This window comes from Siphateles boraxobius, unplaced genomic scaffold (assembly GCF_051911475.1).
Source record: "Siphateles boraxobius isolate OS27281-9 unplaced genomic scaffold, OSU_SipBor_1 3, whole genome shotgun sequence".
Classification (NCBI taxonomy): Eukaryota; Metazoa; Chordata; class Actinopteri; order Cypriniformes; family Leuciscidae; genus Siphateles; species Siphateles boraxobius.
In genome coordinates, this window is record NW_027508919.1 from 8,163,602 (window position 1) to 8,187,720 (window position 24,119).

The following is a 24,119-nucleotide window of genomic DNA, read 5'->3' on the forward strand; positions in this document are numbered from 1 at the left end:
GCGAATTCGCCTCATTCGCGCGTCAAGTTCGCGCGAATAGAGCGAATTGAGCGTCTGGCACGTTACGCGCTAATGATTTATTTAGTGCTTTTTGTGCATTTGTAAGCCTGTTTATTGGTCCAATGAGGGTTTCCAATAATACAGGTGAAGGTCTCTGCGTGTTACTGTCTTCCCTTTTACGCAACACAACAAGATTAAATGGAACACACTTTTCTCATATGTATTGACTCGTTATTTCATCTGACTCCATAAATGAAAAAGGATTTTAATGATATCTGGGTATCATTAAAAGTGAGCGAATGTCTGATTATTCTTTTGAAACTCTTTAATTATGTTTTACCCGTTCAGATTAGGAAACTATGCCGCTTAGAGGTCCTCACATCTACTGCGGGTCTCACGATCACAATCTCGTCAGTTTCGTCACTAAACAGAGGTTTTGACTAATATCTCAGACGGTCGGATTCACCCAAAACACAATCAGAGATACTTTTATTTTAGTCCCCTTGAATTGCATACACTTGAACTTAATTTAATAGTTATACTTTAGTAGAGGTTTTGGCCCTATTATAGGTATGAGTCGACCAACGATACTTTCCTCATAATAGTTTAGACTGGCCAAGCCCGTGATCTCTCACGTACACTTATCTAAAGTTACATTAAATTAAGACAGAGGTAAAATAGACGTACCCAAATTTAGGCTGGTCAGGCAGCGCGTTAGCTACCCCTAAACGGAATGCCCCGTCTCTACAAAGCAAGTACACTTGAACTAGTGACAAAGTAATAGCCGTCGCCAATCTGACGCAGAATTGCGGGAGCATACGAATCCGATAATCTCCTTGGGAGAACAAACTCAAGAGTCAATCAGAGTAAAATCAAACGTTTACAATTTATTTACCAGGTAATGAAGCAATAATTCAAAATCCAATTCATGAGAATAAAATCATCAGTTGATCATATCATAACAGAAATCAAGGAATTTGTAGAAAGTATTACCTGGCAATCAGAATTACACACAGCGATTGTGTGGGCAGTCAACCTACAGACTCCTCGAACCTTTTGCCCATTTTCCTTATAAACCCAGATAATTCAATTTGCTTACCAAATGGTAGTGTCTGCCATTATAATTAGATTTGGTCCCCTAGTGAGGGGCTCACAACTGTGAGATCAGAATGGAGGATCTGGGGGAGGGAACACCTTAGAGGGATACACTACTTCTCATATTTTGTAACTTCTTTTAGCTTTCTATTATGGTTGGGAGAATGAGACCATTTTACCAGGCGCACTGAGATACTTTAAATGATACCAAACATGCATAGTTACTTATTTTGTACACATTTAACATTTCATGGGTTTTCAGTGAGTTTCAGGTGAGCAGGAGAAGGGGGGGATTGTTCAAGTGAGGTGTGAGGTGTGAGTTGCACTGTGTGCTGCGTCTCGGATTCTGCTGTTATATCATTATGCAAGGGAGGGTTCAAATGTTAATTCTCAGGAGCCTTTTGTTTCCACCAGGGGTGGCCCAGACTTTTCGGCACCCGCCTTACAGTTCCCCCATTTGGCACCGTGGGCCACTCATAGGGTTTCCTGCGGTGTCACTTCAGTCTTTGTAAGGTGGGCTGCTGTAGGGGGCTGAGAGTTAAGATCGTGTTGGTGGATGCTTTGACTGATCTGATGAGGTGTCTGAAGTAACAACATTGGAGTAGCGTGAAGGAGAATATGAGTGCGCTTCCAACCGCACAACCTCGAAGTACCCAGTCCCACCAGGTGTATGCCGTCTGTGCCGATCGAGTAGATGAGCTAGACAGGATCTGTGCAGTCTTTCGCGCCAAGTTTGTCTCTACTTGCGCTTGAGAGAGGTGGTACTCTGTTTGGAGGATGACGTTCTGTACCAAGTCCATTGTGTCGACCAAAGCTTGTGTTCCGTGTTCATAAAAGGTGTCGTCCCACCATGGGGAGACCTCGGCGTCCTTTGGCATCCTTCCGAGGATGTCGATTTGACCCATAGAAAAATCCTCTGTCACTTCCAAGCAAAAGGAGTGATTAGCAGGACAGGTCAGTCCTCCATATGTGAACGAATTCATCTCACTGATGACGCACCACTGTGTATGAGACACTTGAACAGCATTTGAATGGCCATGCAAAGATTCAACATTTATGAGTTTGCTATCATTGGAAGAGAAAGGCTGCAAGGTGTTACATGTACAAACAACGTAATTGTGAGTTTCATGGCAACAAGTGCGGCTGGTAAATAAGGTCTCAGTACCCTTCAAAGTCATATATCCAGTGAGGTGATCCCATTTAATTACCTGATCTTTAACTACCACGCCAATGGACCGAATAGTAGTGGAATTTGGATAAACTTGATCTGGGTGGATTAAAGGAAAAGTGGCAAAAAACCCAATACAACCAATACATTCGTTTCCTGTATACATCATAACTGTGGATAACAGTTCTGAATACTTAATATTTTTCATTTTTTCTGAAGAGAACCATCTATGCAAGTCTAAAACCTCAATTAAATCATTCAAAACATGTCTAGGGGTCTTGTGAAGACGAAGGTCTAAAATTTCCTGTCTTGTTGCAGTGAACAAATCTTGTGCATATGATCTGCAGGCTAAGTCACGTTCGATGGTACGGGTCTGATTGAACAATTTGTGGCTGATCGTTAGAAGCGCCTGCGCCTCGGAACGAACTGCTTTGATAATGTTATCATTGCTATTGGTGATGTGTTGAAAACCAGTGGCCATCTGATCTGTCAACCATGTGGAGAATTGGGATTGTTTGCTTATTTTATAGGTGTTGGCTGCTGAATTAATTGATCCAAACAAGCCGGCTATACTGCTGAGTAGGTCTCGCTTTGAGCGAGTAGGTGGAATTTGGACAGCAAGTCTGTCTTTGTAATCAGAAATTAAATCATCGATTCGTGACTGTAGCCATTCATATGACTCATCATTAATATTACAATGTTTTGTGTAGGCAGAGAATATGTTGGAAATGTTGTATGTTACATGTGTCATTATCAAATTTACATCATGTAATAAAGTCTTGTTGATGTTTCCTCTAATCAGTCCACCAGGTGGAATTGAGTGCAATTCCGGACACTTTTTGGGTTTAGTGTATCCACAGGTGGTCAAATTAAAACAATAAGTAATAGTCCATGTACAGTTGTGGGGATTGGTGAAATTGTCTATGCTATGTGAACATTTTCCGACACAATATGTTCCTTCCTTCCGGTTGGTCCACACAAAAGTTTTTGGTTTTGGCTCGTTAGGTGTGTACGATGTGAGATTATACATTAATTCTGTGAATCTTATATGGGTGTCATTATGTGTTTCAGTATGTGTGCACCTATATGTTGCAGGTTCCAAATTTTTTACATAATAGCACAATTTTGGATCTATGCCATTGTTGTTGTTTTCGTGTAGAGTGTGCATGTTGCCTATTGTGTCGCCTGTATCTATCTTAAGTTGATACCAGGCAGTGAGATTGTGCATGAATTTTGGTGCTTGAGTGTATCCCGAAATGTTTTCTGAAGGTGGGTGGGTGCTACCTGAACTACAGCAAATTTGTGGTGTGCAATTTGGATCCGGTACTATACCGGGAGGCCATGTAGCTGTCTCTTTAGGTGCGACTGTGATTTTTGGTGTGGATGGCCCCTGGGAGAATTTCCACACCCACCTCCCACATTTCAGGTTGTGTGTGAGTGAAACCCTTTGGCCCAGTCTGATGCACGTGGGCCCGGACACTTTCCTTTCATCCGGCCTCCATGGGATCGCTGCAGTCGACCTGGAAGGCAGGAAGAGAAGACAGTGACAGTTAGTTATTTATTCTGCAAACTTTTAAATGATTTGCACTGAGACATGTGATACCATCGCAGTTTCCCTTTTACGGTTGTGGCCACACAGCTGTTGCATACAGCTTTTATTTCATATGGCCCATGCCATCGGGGTGTGAATGCACCTTGCTTCACAAAAACGCGTATCATTACCATGTCTCCTTCTGAGAATTTTACCTCAGAGTTTGGGTTGAATTGTGTATCATTTATTAAGTCTGATTGCTGTTGTTTCAGAGCAGCATGTGCATGTAGCACTTCCAGTCTGTCTCGTAATTGCTTTAATACAGACTGTTGAGTTGCAATCACGAGAGGCCCCAGGTCTGCTGGGGTAATTTCTGGGTCGACGGGCAGCTTCATGACTCTCCCAGTCATGAGTTCAAATGGACTGATACCTGTGGCTTTTGAAGGAGTTGCCCGCAATACTGTTAGGACCGTGGGTAGGGCATCAATCCATTGGTTTTTGTGTTGTGCAACCTGTTTCGAGATGCTTTCTTTTATGGTGCGATTAACGCGTTCCACCATCCCGGAGCTCTGCGGCCTGTATGAAACGTGAAATCTTTGTTTGATGTTTAGCATCTGGCATATATGTTTCATTATCTGACCTGTGAAGTGTGTGCCCTGATCAGATTCAATTTGGATTGGTGCTCCCCAGAGTGGGAGGATTTGGTTCGCTATCACACGTGCCACTGTGTTTGCATTGTTATTGCGAGTAGGAATCGCTTCGACCCATTTGGAGAATTTGTCAATTATCACAAGGCAATAACGATATCCCCCTTTGGCACTGGGTAGTGGACCTATAAAATCCAATTGGAGCGACTCCCAAGGTCCTTTGGGTGGCTCTGGTCTGCACAGTTTTGTACGGCCAGTCCTACCTTGATTAATGGTAGCACATACGATGCATGTGTCACACCATCTTTGAATGTCTGATGCCATCTGTGGCCACCAAAAGTTCTTTTGTATAAGCTGTTGTGTTTTGGGGGCTGATACATGTGCATAATCGTGGTACAACTTTATCACTGGTTTCTGCAGGGCTTCTGGGACGATGTATTTGTCGTCTCTTAAAATCATGCCTTCAGTGACCTTGACTAATTGGTCCTGCTGCAGGTGCGGTGTCAGCTCCCCATCAGAACTCCACAGTTCTTGTTGGTACTGTTTCAAGTCAATAGGAACAGTCTGAATCGCACTCACAGCAGGAACAATCAGTCTGTCAGGCTTCCATTCATCTCCCTTTTGTGCTGCTAATTTAGCTAATTGATCTGCGATGTTGTTGTTTTGTTCGTTTTCATTTGGATTTTTGTTAATGTGTGCGCGCACTTTGACGACGGAGAGTGTGGAATCACGTTTTTTAATCTCCTGCCAAATCGAAGTTATGATGTTAAAATGTTTTATCGGCGTTCCGGCAGATGTGAGGAATTTTCTCAACTGCCACTGTGCCATAAAATCATGGACTGCACCAAAAGCGTATCGACTATCAGTGTATACACACAGCGGCTCGTGATGTGATCTGATTGCTTCGAGTAATGCAATAAGTTCAGCTTCTTGCGCAGATGTGTTTTCGGATAGTTTGATTAGCAATTGGTTAGTGCCGGAATTGGGAGAGTGAGGAGTCCACACCGCACATCCTGTGTGGAATTTGCCATCATGCCAATATCGGGAACCATCAATGTACACCAGTGTCTGATTTGGAAGTTCTTGATCATGAACTGGGCTCTGTGCTTCCGGTTTGGTTTGGCATGTGTGTGGGTGGCCCTCTACATCTCCCAATAAATGAGGTAATATTCGGTCGTTAACAGTTGTGATGTCACGTGCCTGTATGTCTGCTAGCCATCTTGCTAACCTTTGCGACGACACACCTTTTATTCGGCCCTGCAACAGCATTTGTACTGGCGTGTGCACTGTATGCACAAGGATAGGTTGAAAACCTACAACCGGTTCAGTTGTTGTCAACATCCAGTGAACCGCCAGCACGTGCTGAGTGCATGGGTCGAAACCCTGTTCGACCGTGGATTTCTTTCGGCTGTAATAGGCGATCGGACGCAATTTTCCCCCATGGTCTTGAGCTAAAACGCCACTTAGTGTGTTTTCATTCACATCCACTTGTAAGTGAAAGGATTTTTTGGGGTTCGGCAGACCGAGCGCGGGAGCACAGCATAAGTTTTCTTTTAGACTCGTAAAGGCTTTTTCGTGTTCCTCTGACCATTCAAGGACGTCAGAGGGCTTTGATTTTCCTTTTAAGAGAGAATATAATGGCGTGACGATGTTTGCGAAGTCTGGAATGAAGTCTCTTAAGTAGTTTGCTGTTCCTAGCACTTTCTGCAACGCGTTCAGCGTGTGTGGTCGGGGAAGTTCAGCAATGCATTTTCGCCTATCATTTGTTAATGCTCGGTGGCTTTGCGTTATTGTGTAACCCAGGTACTGGACCTCGCTTTGTGCGATTTGAGCTTTTTCTTTGTTTAATTTGAAGCCAGCTTTGCCGAGTGTTAACAATACTTCATCAACGAGTAACAAATGATCATCAATTGATCCCTCGGTCGCGATAAGTATATCGTCAACGTAATGAATCACGTTTCCGGTCCCTGTCAGTGGATTGAGCGCGTCTTCTAATGCCCTGTGAAAAATCGCAGGACTGTTATGGAGACCTTGTGGCATACGTTCCCACGTGTACTGTATTTGATTCACAGTGAAGGCCAATTTCCACTGATCAGCGCGTTTGATTGGGATGGACCAGAAACCGTTCTTTACGTCGAGCACTGTAAACCAAGACGCTTGTGTTGAAATCTGTGATAATAATGTCGACGGATTTGCCACTATAGGTGTAGCCTTGGGCAAAACTTTGTTGAGACGCTGATAATCAATGCAAAGACGCCATTTACCGTTCGATTTTGGTACTGGTAAACACGGAGAGTTCGTGGTTGAACTACATCGACGGACTATTCCTCTGATTTCAAGTTGTTGTACTATTTCATGAACAGCCGACTCGGCCTCTGGTTTGATGCGGTATTGTTTTTGTGGGGGAGGGGGCTCCCCCTCAATGCACACAACAAAGTCAATGAGACCGCAGTCATGTTCATGTGTAGCCCAAATGCAATCATGTTTGTTTACCATCTGTTGAATGGGATCTGGGGTGGATATGGACATAATGTTCGTTCTGTTTTTTGGTGGGCACTGTTTTACTGCTTTGTCTGTTTTCAATTCAATTTGTTTTTCAAAGCAGTGAATTACAAAGCCATATTTTCGCATAATGTCCATTCCCAGCACAGTCCCTTCACTGTTATTAGGTAAATACCAGAGGGGTTCTTTCAATACGGTCACGCCTAAATCGAGTTCAATTGGCTGTGTTTTTGTCGCAATCATTGACGTGTCGCCGATGCCTGTGACCTGAATAGTTTCGTTGGTTAAAGGTAGGGGAATGTCTGTACAGGAGCAAGATGCGCCAGAATCAATAAGTACGTTAGCTAACCGGCCTCCTAAATTAGCCCTTATTTTTATTCGGTTTCCACTCTTAATTATGCTCCCTACGGCGATGGAGGCCACGTACCCCTATTGGTTATGATGTTTTTCAGTCGTTCCGCTCGCGCTGTGGGCGTCGCCATTTTGACTTTTTCGTTTTTTAAACTCCGTGATGAAATTCGCGAATTGTTTGTACAGGTCCGAGTCGTCACTAGAGGGCGTTTTTTGGCAAAGTTTTGCTTGTTCTTTTAAATCTCTTTCTCTTTTTTGGCAATCTTTCATTAAATGGTTAAACTTTTGGCAATAGTGGCATTGCATTTTGCTTGGAGATCTTTGGTTAAATTTGCCTGGGCTGTTCCCTTCTGTTAACCATTGTGCGGACGCAACGCTACGGGGTTTTGATCTCCATCTGCTTTCTATCCTAGTACCCCAGTCTACTATTGCTCTGAACGTGTTTTCGGCCGGGTCGACGCCATTTGACAGAGCCTTTTGAACTGGAATGCCAGCATTGTTCTTAACAAGTTGTAGTAACACGTCATGGTTGCGCTCTACATTCTCTATGCCTGAGTGTTCTCTGTATGTTACCCATAACCGTTCAGCGTATGTTTCAAACGACTCATTACTCGCTTGTTTGATTTCTAATATTTTGTTCCAGTCTGCATGCGTCGGTCCCCTCATGTCTAACAGTGCCTGTTTAAGACGCTCGTAGATTATTTCGTCGGTTTCATGAACGTTTCGGTTCATTATGTTGCCAGATTTCATATCTGCGGTGAGTTTCGGTCTAAGCTCCTCAGGGATAGTGAGGAGAGCTATTTGCCATACATCTCGAATTTCTAATTTGTAAACAGTGGCCTGTAACATTAATGCTTCCCAGTAGGGTTGAAACGGCCCTTTTCTCGGCATAACTCCTACGACTTGTTTATGTCTAGAACATTCTTCGCATGTTAATGGGCGGCTGATTTTTGTGATTTCATCATCCGCATTCGTCATAGTTTTAATCACAGCCATTTTAACTGATTTCTTTGGCAAGTCATTCGATTTTGTTCGAGTCTTTACTGGGCTTCGCAGGTTTCGCTCTTCGGGCCACAAGCTCACGAGAGCTCGGTTACGAGGTTCTCTCCGTGGCCTGTATCCTAATGCGGCGTCATCATCATCGTCACTAATGTTATCATTTATAGTCTCTAGATCAGAGGTTTCATCCAGTGCTGCTTGTTTAACTGCGGCTACTGGAAACCCTGATTTATCACAGCAATCTTCGAGAGCAGATATGTAATTACTGCCGGTTTGAAGTTTTCTTTGAATTTGATCAATTTTCGTGGCCATTTCTTCGCGCTGTCTAGCCCACCCTTGTTGCTCGTACGCGAACGCTTCGACTTGTTTTCTTAACTTTTGCAATTCGTCAGATCGCAATCTTTCTATTTCTTGGATATTTGCTATCGTTCGTTCCTTCTCGGTTATGGTCTCGAGGTCGTTACGACGAAGCAAATACACAATAGCAGCCGGAATTTTCTTGTATTTTGATTTGGATGTTAGTTTCGCACCCTCGGCAGAATACCAGGATATTATTTCGTTGTTGTTCCACTTTAAGTTTAATCCCTTGTCGCTTAATCGAACAAGGAGCTTTTGCAATTGCACGCCTAAAATCTCCATTATCTCCTCATCTACGCTGCTGCTGTTCTTTCCCTGAAAAGACATGTTTCCCGTCTAATTCTTCCCCACCGGATTTTTCGGTTCCGGTCTCAACAGAGGGTATTCCGACCCGTACTAAAAATGTGTCTATATGTGAAGTGCAAACAATCTCTCCCTCAACGCTTCTAAAAGGCAAATTAGATTGACTTACCACAGCAGCTGGAGATGGATGAGAAGGAGCTCAAACCTCATGTTCCGGGCAGAGTTCAAGTTGAATGTCGCGCCAGAAAGACGTTGCTCGTCTGGTTTCGAGATCACGTCGAGGTCACCACTTTGTAAGCCTGTTTATTGGTCCAATGAGGGTTTCCAATAATACAGGTGAAGGTCTCTGCGTGTTACTGTCTTCCCTTTTACGCAACACAACAAGATTAAATGGAACACACTTTTCTCATATGTATTGACTCGTTATTTCATCTGACTCCATAAATGAAAAAGGATTTTAATGATATCTGGGTATCATTAAAAGTGAGCGAATGTCTGATTATTCTTTTGAAACTCTTTAATTATGTTTTACCCGTTCAGATTAGGAAACTATGCCGCTTAGAGGTCCTCACATCTACTGCGGGTCTCACGATCACAATCTCGTCAGTTTCGTCACTAAACAGAGGTTTTGACTAATATCTCAGACGGTCGGATTCACCCAAAACACAATCAGAGATACTTTTATTTTAGTCCCCTTGAATTGCATACACTTGAACTTAATTTAATAGTTATACTTTAGTAGAGGTTTTGGCCCTATTATAGGTATGAGTCGACCAACGATACTTTCCTCATAATAGTTTAGACTGGCCAAGCCCGTGATCTCTCACGTACACTTATCTAAAGTTACATTAAATTAAGACAGAGGTAAAATAGACGTACCCAAATTTAGGCTGGTCAGGCAGCGCGTTAGCTACCCCTAAACGGAATGCCCCGTCTCTACAAAGCAAGTACACTTGAACTAGTGACAAAGTATTAGCCGTCGCCAATCTGACGCAGAATTGCGGGAGCATACGAATCCGATAATCTCCTTGGGAGAACAAACTCAAGAGTCAATCAGAGTAAAATCAAACGTTTACAATTTATTTACCAGGTAATGAAGCAATAATTCAAAATCCAATTCATGAGAATAAAATCATCAGTTGATCATATCATAACAGAAATCAAGGAATTTGTAGAAAGTATTACCTGGCAATCAGAATTACACACAGCGATTGTGTGGGCAGTCAACCTACAGACTCCTCGAACCTTTTGCCCATTTTCCTTATAAACCCAGATAATTCAATTTGCTTACCAAATGGTAGTGTCTGCCATTATAATTAGATTTGGTCCCCTAGTGAGGGGCTCACAACTGTGAGATCAGAATGGAGGATCTGGGGGAGGGAACACCTTAGAGGGATACACTACTTCTCATATTTTGTAACTTCTTTTAGCTTTCTATTATGGTTGGGAGAATGAGACCATTTTACCAGGCGCACTGAGATACTTTAAATGATACCAAACATGCATAGTTACTTATTTTGTACACATTTAACATTTCATGGGTTTTCAGTGAGTTTCAGGTGAGCAGGAGAAGGGGGGGATTGTTCAAGTGAGGTGTGAGGTGTGAGTTGCACTGTGTGCTGCGTCTCGGATTCTGCTGTTATATCATTATGCAAGGGAGGGTTCAAATGTTAATTCTCAGGAGCCTTTTGTTTCCACCAGGGGTGGCCCAGACTTTTCGGCACCCGCCTTACACATTCATGCACTTGATGCGAATTCGATTCTGCCGCACGAGTTGAAAAATCTGAGCTTCTGCGTCAAATTCGCGCCGCGTTAACCAATCAGGAGCCAGCTTGCTGCTGTCACGTGGTGAAGTAAATATTTTACCACATAAAAACTTGATTTTAATATATGAGACATTCATTTTGTACATCGATATCATGTCAGCCAGTTTAATTAATTATCTTATGTGGAGTGCAATTTAAGTCTGATTTATTTACAATGACTTGGAGGAAAATAACAAGTTAACAGGCTTTACATTTGTTTTGCATCTGAGAAATCGAGATAGTAAGAAGATGATGATATATTATTATTATTTAATATTTTGGGTATCTGAGAAATTAGGATACTACTGCTATTATTATTTATAAATTGTTATTATTATTATTATTATTATTATTATTATTATTATTATTATTATTATTATTATTATTATTATTATTATTATTATTATTATTATTATGAGCAGCAATTGACATTAAACATGAACCACGTCTTAATGTGACCCACTAATAAAAGTGGAAGATCACTACTACTGTTGTGTAAATGTGTTTAAAGTGCACATTTAACCTAATGACACTGTCATTAATTATCTGAAAGTAACCTTGAATATCCCACTCCACTCAAGTATCAGTGTTGTTTGCTAATGCTCACAACCCTCTTATGACATTCATTTAATAAAGCTGGATATTATAAATGAAGATGCCCTTCGCTCTTCTCTTTCACTATTAATTGCTAATGCTCTCATATGTATCAGGAGGCATACATAGTTGAAATGTGGGAACTGTGGGAACACGTAGTTGCCATTTTTCTTGCAATAACTTCCTTATCAGGCCACAGTGTGTGGAAAATCCATTAAGTGCAAAACAAACAAACAAACTCCAGCCTCAGATAAGAATGTATTTGATGGCACAAACCAGAAACAATATTAGTAATTATAATTATGCTTAGTGGTTGTGTTATATATGAATCTTATATCAAGGGTCACATCATGCCCTATGAGTGGGGTTATTATGGAGTTTTCCAGTAATATGAAATCATAAAGATGTCTGGCTAGGGTAAGGCAACTGACGTAGCGATTCAAATGGGGGAAGGTGTGTTGGACGAGGGCTGCAGGGTTGAGCCTGTTTTTCTGGCACGGGCACAGAGATAAGCGGTGACCCCATTAGCTTTCCCTCAACTCGGCCTGCTTCAATCATCATGAGTAATTCAGCTTATAGTATGAAGCTTTGTCCTGCTCTGCAAAAGCCAATCTCTTGTCAAAGCCAAAGGTTTAATTCACAGTAGCCCCATCCTTCCTCAACCTCCACTCAGATTATGGCCCAAATTTAGCCCCACCCCACATTTAGACCAATCAAAAAACTAGATTTTTGAGTGACAGATGAAGCACATGTAAGATAAAGCAGGTAGGGCGGGGTCTTGTAGGATCTTATTATAGCTGGGATTTCATTTCTGTAGTTCAGTTGCATAATTGATGTACAATTGATTCCAGAAAGTTAATCTATTCACCAAGCCTCAAAAGTCTTCAGAGAGTCACAGCGGAATATTTGAGCTTTTACCATGAGCTAAATGCTTCCTCGACTATTGCAGGAATGTGACTTTAAGATAACATGAAATGAATAACAGTTCAGGGCAATTATACTTCTTCCTCGATACATTGAATCAAGAAATAACCACTGTATGCTTAACCTTACCAGTCGCCCCCCTTTTGGCAATCGAGTGCAAAATCACATACCCATAATAAAATGGTTGTTGCTAAGGAGTCCTTCTGACTACACACAAAACCATGGTATCATTTAAAAGCTAACACTTGACAGTTTACTGTGAAATACTCAGAAGTGCTCTAGCAATTACTAATAGAGAGATAAAGCAGCTCAAAAACAATGCACATTTTTTTTTAATGTAAAATTCGGGATCACCAGTGATCCCTGCGGCTCAAGGGGTTAAATTTTATTGAAGCCATTATTTTAAAAAGCAGTGCAGCTGCACAGCGAACACAGAGCATCTAGCTCGCTCATTGGCTGTGCTGCAGCAATTGCACGAACCTATGGCGAGGCAGCTGAGACGTGTGAACCAATCGGGTCGCTTCTCGCCCAGGGCGCATCAGTACCTGCCAGAATGGGCGTGGCTTATGCCTATATAAGTAGACCATTTCGCCATAGAATCAGGTTAAATCGACAGCACCTTAGCCAAGCGTAATAGCACGGCAGGCTATACAATACTCTCAGGGGAAAGAGGTTACGTAAGTAACAGAGTACGTTGCCTTTCGAGAACGTTCACTTCGTATTGCGAACCCATTTTTAAACGCCGTGCTATTAGCTAGCGACTTTGCCCTGAACTATTACCTGGGGCTAAGTAGCCCGAGGTCAACAGTAAAGTTTGAAAGTCACAATTCACCCTAGGACCAGACAAAAGTCGGGCCCTTTATTAAGGTATAATGTTGCAGAGGCTCGGGGCCGAGGCCTTTAGATAGAAAGTACCCGTGCCTGCAGAGCAGGGACCTCTAGGTTATAGAATCTCACAAATGTGGATGGTGTGGACCAACCTGCCGCCGCAGGTGGACAGATGTCTTTGATTGGTACACAACTGGACCAAGCCCATGAGGAGGCCATGCCTCTAGTGGAATGAGCTCTAAGACCTATGGGGCATTGAAGGCCCATGGAGGTGTAGGCTAGAGAGATAGTGCCAAGATCCATCTAGAAAGTCTCTGTTTTGTGACCGGCAGACCTTTAGCGCAGCCACCAAAACACACAAAGAGCTGTTCCGATTGTCTGAATATGGCGGAGTTTTAAGAGAATCTGACCAAAAGTTTTAATTTTGGGTTGGCCAAAGCTTCTGGTTTACAATTTTGTTACCCCTTTTCTTTTCTTTTTCATATTATGACACTGTTGTATGTCTTCCTTAGAAGCAAAATGATAGCTTACATTAGCATTTCCCATTTGTCTCTAACGGTGGAATGTGGCATTCTTTGACCTTTAGAAATAGACTCGTTGAGAGACTGCCGTACCCTGGCTGGTCTGAATAAATGAATCATTTAACTCATACTGACAAATAATTCAGGCAACAACATTTTAAAAGAATATTTAGGCTTTCTATGGAAATATGCCAGAGGAATTATGTATAACATACTTTGAAAGAAAGGAGCAGCAGTCGGTTAAATAAAGTCACATTGTTCATTTAATAATACAATTTTATGAAGAAGGGAATCAGATGTGTGTGGGGTTCTGCAAAACATTACATTTCAAGAGTGTTTTTATATGTGATCAGGACTCATTAAGGACTCATAGGACTCAAATGACATTCTATACTGTGAATGTATTGTAAGTATTGTTTTTCTCTCTGTTCTTGTTCCAGCAGGATGGGATCTCAGAGAGTTTACGGATTAAAGGTATGTACAATCACCACTTCTCTCTCTTCCCATCTTTTTTAGACACTCATAGCAAATATATTTAAAAAAGGACCAAAAGGTACCAGTATTTTACCATTGTGGACTTTGAAGTACTTGAAGTGAATATGGTTATGATTTCGTGCTTTGCTATACAGTATCTGTATTGAGAATTGAGAATTGGTTAGCTTTGTAAATTTGTAAGCATTTTGAACTAGAGACTTTGTATTAATTAATGTATCCCTTTAAAAAAAAGCTGCATGATGCCAGTATTTGGGCTGAATTCATGTTTATTTTGTGTGGAGCAGTATCGGGTACTCAATCAGGCAGCATACAGTATAGCCACATTAATTATCATGTTAGCAAACTGTCTGGTTTAAGGTGTAAATCATGTGTTGGCTATTGCCCAGCAGTCATCTGTAATTAGGATGGCACAAGAGTTAGTCAGATGATGCCAAGAACCTACAGAGAGCGCTGAGATGTGAAAAATCCATCTCACTCCTCAGACACTGTGTGAGGTGAAGTCCCACTATAAATTTTATCTCAGGTCAGATCAAAGGTGCTTGTGTTAGCAGCTCCTTTGGCTACAGGTAATATAATCAGACTTTAATAGAGAAGCGGGCTGTATTACTGCAGAAGGTCAAAGCTGAGTTGGCATTGTGATAAAAAAAAAAGGATCTCACTTATCTATAGCTGTTCAATCAAATGGATGCTCTCTGTTTTGTATTCTTTGCCTTTTTAAAGTCAGTGAGCTAAACATGCACATCGATATGCTGATAACTCCCAATAATCAGCTTTATTTATTTATTTATATTATATGTACATAGCGCCTTTAACTAAGGCGCTGAACAATTTTTAAACTAAGCAGCGCATTGAAAAGAAAAGGCTGAAGGAAGAAGGTACGTTTATTGGGCAAGGGTGAGTAAGTAGAGTGGTGCTACAGTGAGAACAGAGGCTATGGCAGGGTTGGGCAAGCAAGCAGAGTCCTGACCGGGGGTTAGGAGCTAGGATACGCAATGGGATGGGCTAGAGTGAAAAGATGAGTTTTAAGGGAGGAGTGAAAACTGCGTAGTGTAGGGGACTGTTTTATATGGAGTGGGAGTTTATTCCAATGAAGGGGAGCCAGAAGGAACGGCCAGAAGGAACAGAAACGGGATTGGGCCAGGGCGAGGGTGGGACGGAGAGGGAGAGCAGAGATTGAGAGCATAAGGGACGGGAGGGAACATAGTAGGTGATAAGTGCAGCCAGATAGGGTGGGGCAAGACCGCGGAGAGATTTGTAGACTAGGGTAAGGAATTTAAATAAGCAGCGATAGTAAACAGGGAGCCAGTGTAGCTGATGGAGAAGAGGGGAGGTATGAGAGGAGTGCGGGAGGTTGAATATAATACGGGCAGAGGCGGTATGGAAATAACTTGTTGTCCTGGTTACATGCAAACCGATAACCCGGCAATGCAACTAATCTATGTTTACAAGACTTTATTCATAAATCAGGTTATTTTGCTGTTCTGAATGTAATTATTATTGAATCGGACTAGTATTCCATTATGTTATGTCAGTTATGATGTTAAATAAATCATTAAAAACTGAAGAGTATACCAGTGGAATACTTACAGACTCATATATTGTCCTCTCATGCAGTTACACATACAGAATTTTGATTGAACCACTTCAGGGGGTCGCACACCGGACGAGGGGCGCAGCGCCACGCCGCGTCGGGTCTAGGACAACTCGAGGTATCGCACACCGGACGCGCACTTTCTCGGTTTATGGCCAGCAATATTGTTATGTTTAAGGAAATTATGGAATTAAGATAATGTCTGTACTATGTTATGATTGTACTGTACAATTAAATACAATCGTTGCTAAGTCTGCAGTCTGAACACTAACCTCAGAGCGTCCGTTAACTTAATTAGCGTATGTTAAAATCCGATAACATCAGCAATTTTCATTCAAGCTGCTGATTTCTGTAAATTAATTTAAAATTAAATGTATATTACAGCACAGAGTGAAGTCAGTATACATTAACGACAATTTGAGACATTAATGCAAATTTAATATAAAACTATGTAAATGACGCTCTGTGGCGCGGCAAGCTTTTGAACAAGGTCCTGAGCCGTTGCTGGGTGCCGCGGACAGACGCCGAATGGTGCCGCTGGTGTGTGTACACTCATAGAGAATAATGTGTTCAAATTTTAAGGACGTGGCGCAGCACGACACGGCGCTGCGCTTCTTGTCCGGTGTGCGACCCCCTTTCTACTTCGGCTGCATGAGATGAGAACGCATTTTTAGAATTACTTGGGTCAAGAAAGAGTCAGAGTTTGCAATATATTTCCTCGAAATACTCTGAATGCGCTTAAAGGGTTAGTTCACCCAAAACTGAAAATTCTGTTTGCACAAATGAAGATATTTTTTATGAAATCTGAGCAATTTCTGTCCCTCCATTGACAGATTACACAACTACAACTTTTAAGTGTCAAAAAGTTCATTAACACTAGAACTACCGGAATTCCATAACTACTAGAACGACCATTGAGGTAATTCTGACCGCTCATACTTTGACGTTCATATTGCCGTACTAAACGTCATTTTCGTCATGCCACAACTACATTTGAACCTTCTCTTTAAGTTTTCCGATGAAACATTTAATTCCTGTCGTCATGTTATGACGTCATCGCCATTAAAACCGCTTAAAACAAACACGAAAGAAAGATTGTCCCGACACGTGCTGCCTCTCTATGTGAGGAAAGTTTTGCGTCAAAAAATGTTTTTTTCACCGCACTTACCACATGATAAGACATGCAAAAAGTTAGGAAACGTCAAAGCTGTTTAGTACAGCCCTGTTTGTAAATAAGTTCAATAATCAATACAAAATCTAAAAATAAATGGATTCAAAATGCTACGATGGGTAATAATAAAGATCAGGACCCAACATTTAAATTCAAATGAATGTGAACATTTATTTTCCAGCCTAATTGATACATATTTTCTTATTTTCTTTGTACAATAAAAACAAATATTATGATACAATAACTTATAACATATATACCATAACAAAAACACTACCTACATTTGAATACACTGTAAAAGACTTTCATGGACAGTATGCAGCACAATACAGTACAAAAAAACAGCAACATTAGCTAAAAAAGAAAACTGCTTTAGAACTATTAGTTTCAGTAAACAAAAAAACAAAACAAAAAACTTAATGAACAAAATCAGGTTGAAAAGTTTTCCCCAAAGCTCATTTGAACGGCGCAAACACCCCGCATCATTCACTGACGCTTATGCACAGTCCACACAGGTAAACACCGCCTTTCGTGTGCAGCTCCCACACACCACTTTACGACATTTGGCACATGTCTCTTTGGTTTTATTTTGTTTGCAGTTCCTCCTTACTTGGCACTGCCGCCTTTTCTCCATCTTCTGCTGCTCCTGCCCGGGTCCTGGCTCTAGCACCACCAGTTGTGAGGTTTTTGATCCCATGTGGTCGGAGCGAAGTTCGCTCGCCAGTCGCATGATGAAGTCCCTCCGTGAAACTTGCTCATTTGTGCACTTCTTGTACAATATGTGTGCGTTGATTGCAGCCAGGTCAAGGATGTTATAGAAAACAGCTACTGGCCTTCTACGGGAGGGTGCTTTTACTGAATATTTTCTAGCCATTTGATCTAGAACGTCTACTCCTACCTTGGTCTTGTTGTAGTATGTTACCGTCTCTGGCTTTCTTTTCTGGCCACTTGTGATGCCAACAGCTGTGTGGACAGTGCTGAGGATGCAGACATTCTTTTTTTTTTTGCCCTGATACACGGTCAGTGTTGCATCGCCACTTTTCAACACCTCTGTGCTGAACAGAGGAATTTGCGCCTTTATGCACGGGGGGAGCTCTCGTCTGCTCTTGTTTAACGTGCCAACCAAGCTGGTTTTCTTGGCCTGAAGTGCCTTTGCCAATTCAAAAGAAGTAAAAAAATTGACGGTGGTGACGTTTCTTCCCTTCCCCAGGTATGGCTCGACCATTTTCAGCACCACACTGTCTGCAAGTCGTTGACCTGGCCTCCTCGTCTCATCTTTGCCCAGATAAGGCGCACCGTTTACCATATATTTGGTGTCGACATCCGCAGCAAGCCAGAATTTGATTCAGAATTTGTCCGGTTTGTTTGCAATATACTGTATGAAACTGCACCTTGATTTTGTAGGGAACAGCTGCTCATCCACAGTGATGTCAGCACCAGGCTTGTAGCAGGCGATGCAGTTTTGGACAAATTTATCCCAAACATCACTCATAAGGGCAAACTTGTTGTCTCGCAGGCGTGTGCGTCGGGTTTCCCTTCTGTCGAAACGAAGGAATAGCATTATTTCCTGAAACCTGTTTCGGGACATGGTCTCCTTGAAAAAAGCGCAGCCCCAGTCGGCTGACCAAAAGGTCGCCAAATCCATCCCTTTTCCACCTTGCGCACCATGAATGTAAATTAAACTAATGAAGGCTTTCAGCTCTTGAACTGTAATGTCCCATAGGTTGTCCTCCTTGACTCAATGGGCCTCAGCCACAGTGCAGTCCCTGATGTGTTTCAGCATGCCATCATCCACCAAACACAAAAAGGCTGTAAGGGCATCTTCAATATTGCGCTTGGCGTGCGCTGTGGGGCCTGCCGCTTCTGTTATTACATTTTGGCATTGTCGCCTTCCTCTGTCTTCACCCAACTTTACATAGGTCCACACTGTGCCGTCTGTCACCCGTTTCACGCCTTTCGGCTGAAAGTGTGTTTATTGGGCCAGGCTCGTCATCTCGTGGCGGACTGCGTTGTCTTGGCACAGAAGGCACATTTGATGGATCAGGATTTTGCACTATTGCCAAAAAAAAAAAAAAAAAAAGAACAGAACAGACTATTTATTTTTTAGTTCATGAAATCATAATCTTGATAGGACTAATTAGCCCATATGATTTCTAATAGCCTGACAAATAATAATAGCAATAGAATAATAATAATGAAAAGGTGTGTGTGCCGGTGGAGGTGTGTGCCTGACGTAAAAATGTGAATGACTGGATCGGTCATCAGGAAAGTTGCGTGTTTGCGTTGGTAACAGTGGTGGGTGTGTGAGGGGAAAATTAATATGATAACCGATCCGATCGGTAAAGTTATAGCCTACATTAGGTAGTTAGAGATGGATAACTTTACTTTGAAGTTACGTTACAACGATTATTGAGCTAGTCTGCCTCGCAAAGTATAAAAAGATAGCGAAGAGAAATATACCTGGAATATTATCCGATGGAACAAGGTCAGTTCCAGGATCGGAGATGTCCAGCCGGCTCTTTTTTCGACGGGGAATTAATTCATTATCTGAATCACTCTCAGCGCTGGATGAACTGTCCAGGGACCAAGAGACATCGCTGTCCCTATCCGTATCTGCTCCTCCATCAGACTCCTCATCGTCAAGCATTCTAAGCATGGCTAAAACCTCTGTGGCTGTCATTGTTCTTTTTGATGACATTTTGTTAGCTCAAATGTATAATATTTATTAGCGTCGGAATAGCGTGAACAAAAAAAGACAAATCGTTGCTATGCAACGGGGACACTCATTACAGAGGCGGGAAATGTAACGAACGTTTTATGATATCTAATGCGTGCGGTCAAAATGACCGCCATGGCCATTCTAGGTAGAAATACTCAGAACTGTTTTGTGTTTTCTGATTTTAATAAAATAACAGTGTCAGAATAAAATATACACATATTTAGGAAAAGTCAGAGTCATACAGCCAGATGGATTTTATTTTAAAAAAGTTATTACACTGTACAATTCAAAAACGGTCAAAATGACCGCCTTGGTAGTTCTAGTGTTAAAACGAATCCCTATGAATATAGCGGTTTAGTCAAAATTAACAGATTTAATTTAGGATTTTATTCACATACTAGCACTCATCAACGCACACATCAGTTGTGGTAAAAGGAAGCTCAAGCATGCTTACTTGACGTGGGATAGATAACTAATAAGCTTCGATCTCGTGTGTTACGCAGCACGTATGAGCTTCCACAAGAACCCGGTTTGTTTTTCCTTGTCAAGCAGGTTCGGTTGAGCTTCTGTTAATGTCTGCTGAGGAATGTTTATATGTCAATACAACCCTTTTTTTTTTCTTTTTTTTCTTTTTTTCTAACCCTTTAAATCCACATGTAAGGATGCTTTTCTCTCACATATCAAAGCGCAGTTCAATAAGCCGAAAGAACGCCGGTTAATGTGTTTAAATACTAGGAGAAATCGGGGTATGGGGCAGAAATCTAGTTTTGATGATCGGTTTATGCTTAAGCCATTTATGACCTTAGTCCGATAAAGAGGTAAGCAGGTTAATGCGTTTACATGACCACGTACATGTTGGCTTAGTAAGCATAATCAGGTTAAGAATGTGCATGTAAACATAATCAATGTTAAATCAACATTGACCCTCTTTACTTTTTTTTCATTCATGTTCCTTATTGTGAAGGTTAATCTTTGTTTGTTATCAAAATGTTCTTCATGAATTTGAATTTGAATTTAATAAGTTACTCTTCCTCTAAAATAACTTATGTTTTGATTTTTATCACCACACAACCTATTGGATAATGTTAGCCAACAACCTAATGGCTAATTATTAGTCATTGTTGTAGCAAACTCACATTCAGTCTATCCAATCAGTTTTATATGGTTAAAATCAAGCCCTGCCCCTATGTTTCTCATATCTGAAGTGAAATGTGTTGCGAACAAGAATGCACTTTTAATTTAATACTTAGTACATATATTTTGGACACATTTGAAAATCTTCATTAGCCAAACAAAAACGGATTCTCATAATCCTATATATATATATATATATATATATATATTGAGCAAGAAAACCAATGTGGAAACACTCGGACGGCTTGTTCTCCTCTCCACTTAAGATTCTGTCAGAAAATTATTTTTGAGGGGCCGTTTCAATTATTTATTAATCATTTTAATTATTCAGGCTAATTACTCCATGTTTAAGTGGATTAAATTCTGACTTAGGTATATTAACTTAATGAAGGTTTTGGAAGATCCCTCCTGTGACTGTGTGAAAGTCTTTTGATGAAGTTGATTTATTTCTTTTGATGAAGCTCATCTATTGAATAATTATTTCACATTTTGAAGTACATTAAGCTTTAGTGGTGAATACATTCAGTACAGTCAAGACAAACCGCTTTCGGCTTAATTTGTGACATGGCAAATGTTTCCTGCTTTGTGAATTTTCCTGCTTTGTGAATTTAGTGTGCAGAATATAAAATATAGCTGGAATTAATATGAAGCCAACTGAAATTGGCTGTCAGAATTTGGAAAAGAGAAAAACTAAGAAAGCCTGCACAAGCGCATAGCAGAATGCCCTGTAATTGGAATCTTCAATGAAGTGGTTGGCATATCCAGCTGAACTCAAAATATCTTACTACTGAGGGTGAAATTACATCTTTTTGGGTTGAAGAATAGCTTTTTTAAATAGTATGAAAATTGGAGGTAGTGTATTTGGACCACCAGCAACTCGACACTATTACTCAAACCCAGCTCTCATAGCATGCTGGCAAGTTCTTTACTTCTCACACAAAAGCTTTCAAAGACAAAAGCTTTCTTTCTTTTTTGTACTTTTTTCCAAATACGAATATAGCTCTTAGCATGCTCATAGCACAAAAGCAGGCCTGGTTCCCTGATCATAGCTTTCAATATTTTGTCTCAACTTTGTCATTACGATACGATGAAATAATAATGTGCATGCAGAGACACCACAATGGTCTGCAGTCGATGAAACATTTTGAAATGATAAAGGCTTTAGCTCTAAATTGTATGTTAATCCTGAAATTGGGATTCATTTTCACATTTTGAAAAGGAAAATTACATTGTGTCTGGTGAGAATGGTGCTAGACTTACTGTCAGGCTGCAGTAGTTCACTTGACTGAATCTCTTATGGGCAACTTCCCACCGTTCATCAGCTACTGAACATCCGATGTGTACTTGAAGAGCTCTTTTCCAAAACGCAATAAACGCCATTAAAAAAAAAAAAAAAGAGTTTATCATGTAATTTTGCTGTGTACTGAACCTAGTCACTGCTCCATCAACATTTCATGCCAAATCGCTATATTTCCTTGTTTAAAATGTACTGCAAGATGCAGTTTCTTTCCAAACCGCGATAAGCGCCAAACCTATTTTTAGCCTAAATGCATTAAATCCTCTCCTGAGCGTTCTACGCAATCCAGCACGGCGGCACTCTGAACAGAGGTTTGTTTATGTTCATTCATTCCTCAAAAGGAGTGCTAGTTTTCTAGTCGACTAGTAGTGGTTCCTCTAAGACATTAGTTTAATCACATATTTATATTGATTTAATTAATTAAATATATATGGGAGAGAAACCATAATGAGCATTTTTAATTGCCTATTCCGCATCTCATTGCAGGCATTAAGCTTGCCACAAAGAACCGACAAAAGTAATGATTATACATGAAACATTTGAATTGTTTGTTTTTGAATTTAACTAGTGTTTACCGTCAGTGTCAGCTGCAAAGATAAATTTGACGATGCTGACTCGCCATCTTCGCAGTAGTGAACGCGCATACAGAGAGAAATGCACACTTCGAATTAGCCTACATACGCAGAGAGTAGCCAATTTCTTTTAGTTTTATATTGTTATGTTTAAAATTAGACATTTCAAGCTTTTTATAGATATACTTCTCAGGACTGTGAGGCAAGTTGCTGTGTTTCGGTTAATTTATGAGACGCGCTCCAGTTCACGTGCGGGCGCCTCCGTGTCCAGATTATATGTCTGCTATATTTGCTTCTTATTTATTAATCCAGTCAATTTGTTGATGAAACATTGATTACAATGAAGATACAATTTATATAAAACGAAATTCACTTTAAAGAAAGGCTTTCTACTAAAAAAAACTTAATGGCCCTCATTTATCAAAAGTGCGTACACCAAATTTCCAGCGTACACCTGGCGTACACCCATAACCACGGTGACTTTGATATTTATCAATATGGACGTTGGCGTACGGCACGCTCAAATCCTACGCCAGGTCAGGAGGTGGTGTACATGTACGCACGTTTAGAGTTAGTGCGGAAATGCGCAGAAAAACAATTCCTTACACCACAAAATGCACTGACAAACTAAAAGATATGAGGAGTTCTTTTCCAAAACGCGATAAACGCCATTTTTAAAAATAAATTTGTATTTTATTTCTATTAATAAACTAGTGTTGTGTCTGCAAAGATGAAATTGATGATCACCATCTCCGTAGTAAACGCGCCTATAGAGAGTACTTTTCGACAGCACTTGATTCAGTAGTACTAACACTTTCTCTTCACTTTCTCTTCTCTTCTATTCTATAAAAAAAAAAATGCACTAAAGTTAAACTGAAAGGGGTTATAGCACTTGCATATTGTTGTCCTACTGTTAGTTTAACTGCTTCTATTGTTTTCTCATTTGTAAGTCGCTTTGGATAAAAGCGTCTGCTAAATGAATAAATGTAAATGTAATGTAAATGTAGGGAGAGTAGCCTATTTCTTTTCGTTTATAATTGTTTCGTTTAAAGACATTTCAAGCTTTCTTTATAGATATATTTCTCATGTCTGTGAGGCATATACTGAGTTTTGGTTAATTTGTGATGAGATGCGCTCCAGTTCACGTGCAATGCAAGGGACCGCACCTGCGCCTCCATGTCATGACTCATGATTATATTTTCTGCTATTTGCTTATTTATTAAATCCAGGCAATCCAGGTTGATGAAAAAAATATTAAAATTAAGATACAATTTATACAAAACGGAATTCACTTTAAAGAAAGGCTTTCTACAAAACAAAACTTAATTAAGTGGCCAAAATCATGTCTGAGCATGTCTCCCGATATATTGCGCATCCTATCTTAGCCTATGTTCACTTTTCATAATCAACATAGATGGGGAAAAAATAACATTATTATTTTTTTACAAATATGAAACTAAATGCACTTAGTTAATGGTTACAACACGTAGCCTAATAGTAGGCCTGAATATTGTT

At 40.7% G+C, this 24,119-nt stretch overlaps 2 protein-coding genes across 3 annotated transcripts in view; one reads left to right on the top strand and one right to left on the bottom strand.

The window, feature by feature from the left end:
- Positions 1-24,119, top strand: part of fstl5 (follistatin-like 5) — a 173,642-nt gene that overhangs the window by 26,732 nt on the left and 122,791 nt on the right. Inside the window, exon 3 of one of the 2 annotated variants that reach the window (XM_077247697.1) lies at positions 14,066-14,099. In XM_077247697.1, the coding sequence (XP_077103812.1) occupies positions 14,066-14,099 (34 nt within the window). The remainder of the gene's footprint in view (positions 1-14,065; positions 14,100-24,119) is intronic. The other variant, XM_077247698.1, reaches the window with a different exon arrangement.
- On the bottom strand, positions 1,590-9,163 carry LOC143757092 (uncharacterized). Its single transcript, XM_077248076.1, has 2 exons — positions 9,123-9,163; positions 1,590-3,783 (listed from the first exon to the last, which is right to left on the bottom strand). The coding sequence occupies exons 1-2, from the start codon at positions 9,161-9,163 to the stop codon at positions 1,590-1,592; spliced, it is 2,235 nt and encodes a 744-aa protein (XP_077104191.1).

What these genes read in the sequence shown, in the direction of transcription:
- LOC143757092 (XM_077248076.1), bottom strand. Translation starts at nt 9,163, where the DNA reads ATGAGGTTTGAGCTCCTTCTCATCCATCTCCAGCTGCTGTG. An exon ending in ATCCATCTCCAGCTGCTGTG is followed by an intron (nt 3,784 to 9,122) that starts GTAAGTCAATCT and finishes CCTGCCTTCCAG; the next exon opens with GTCGACTGCAGCGATCCCAT.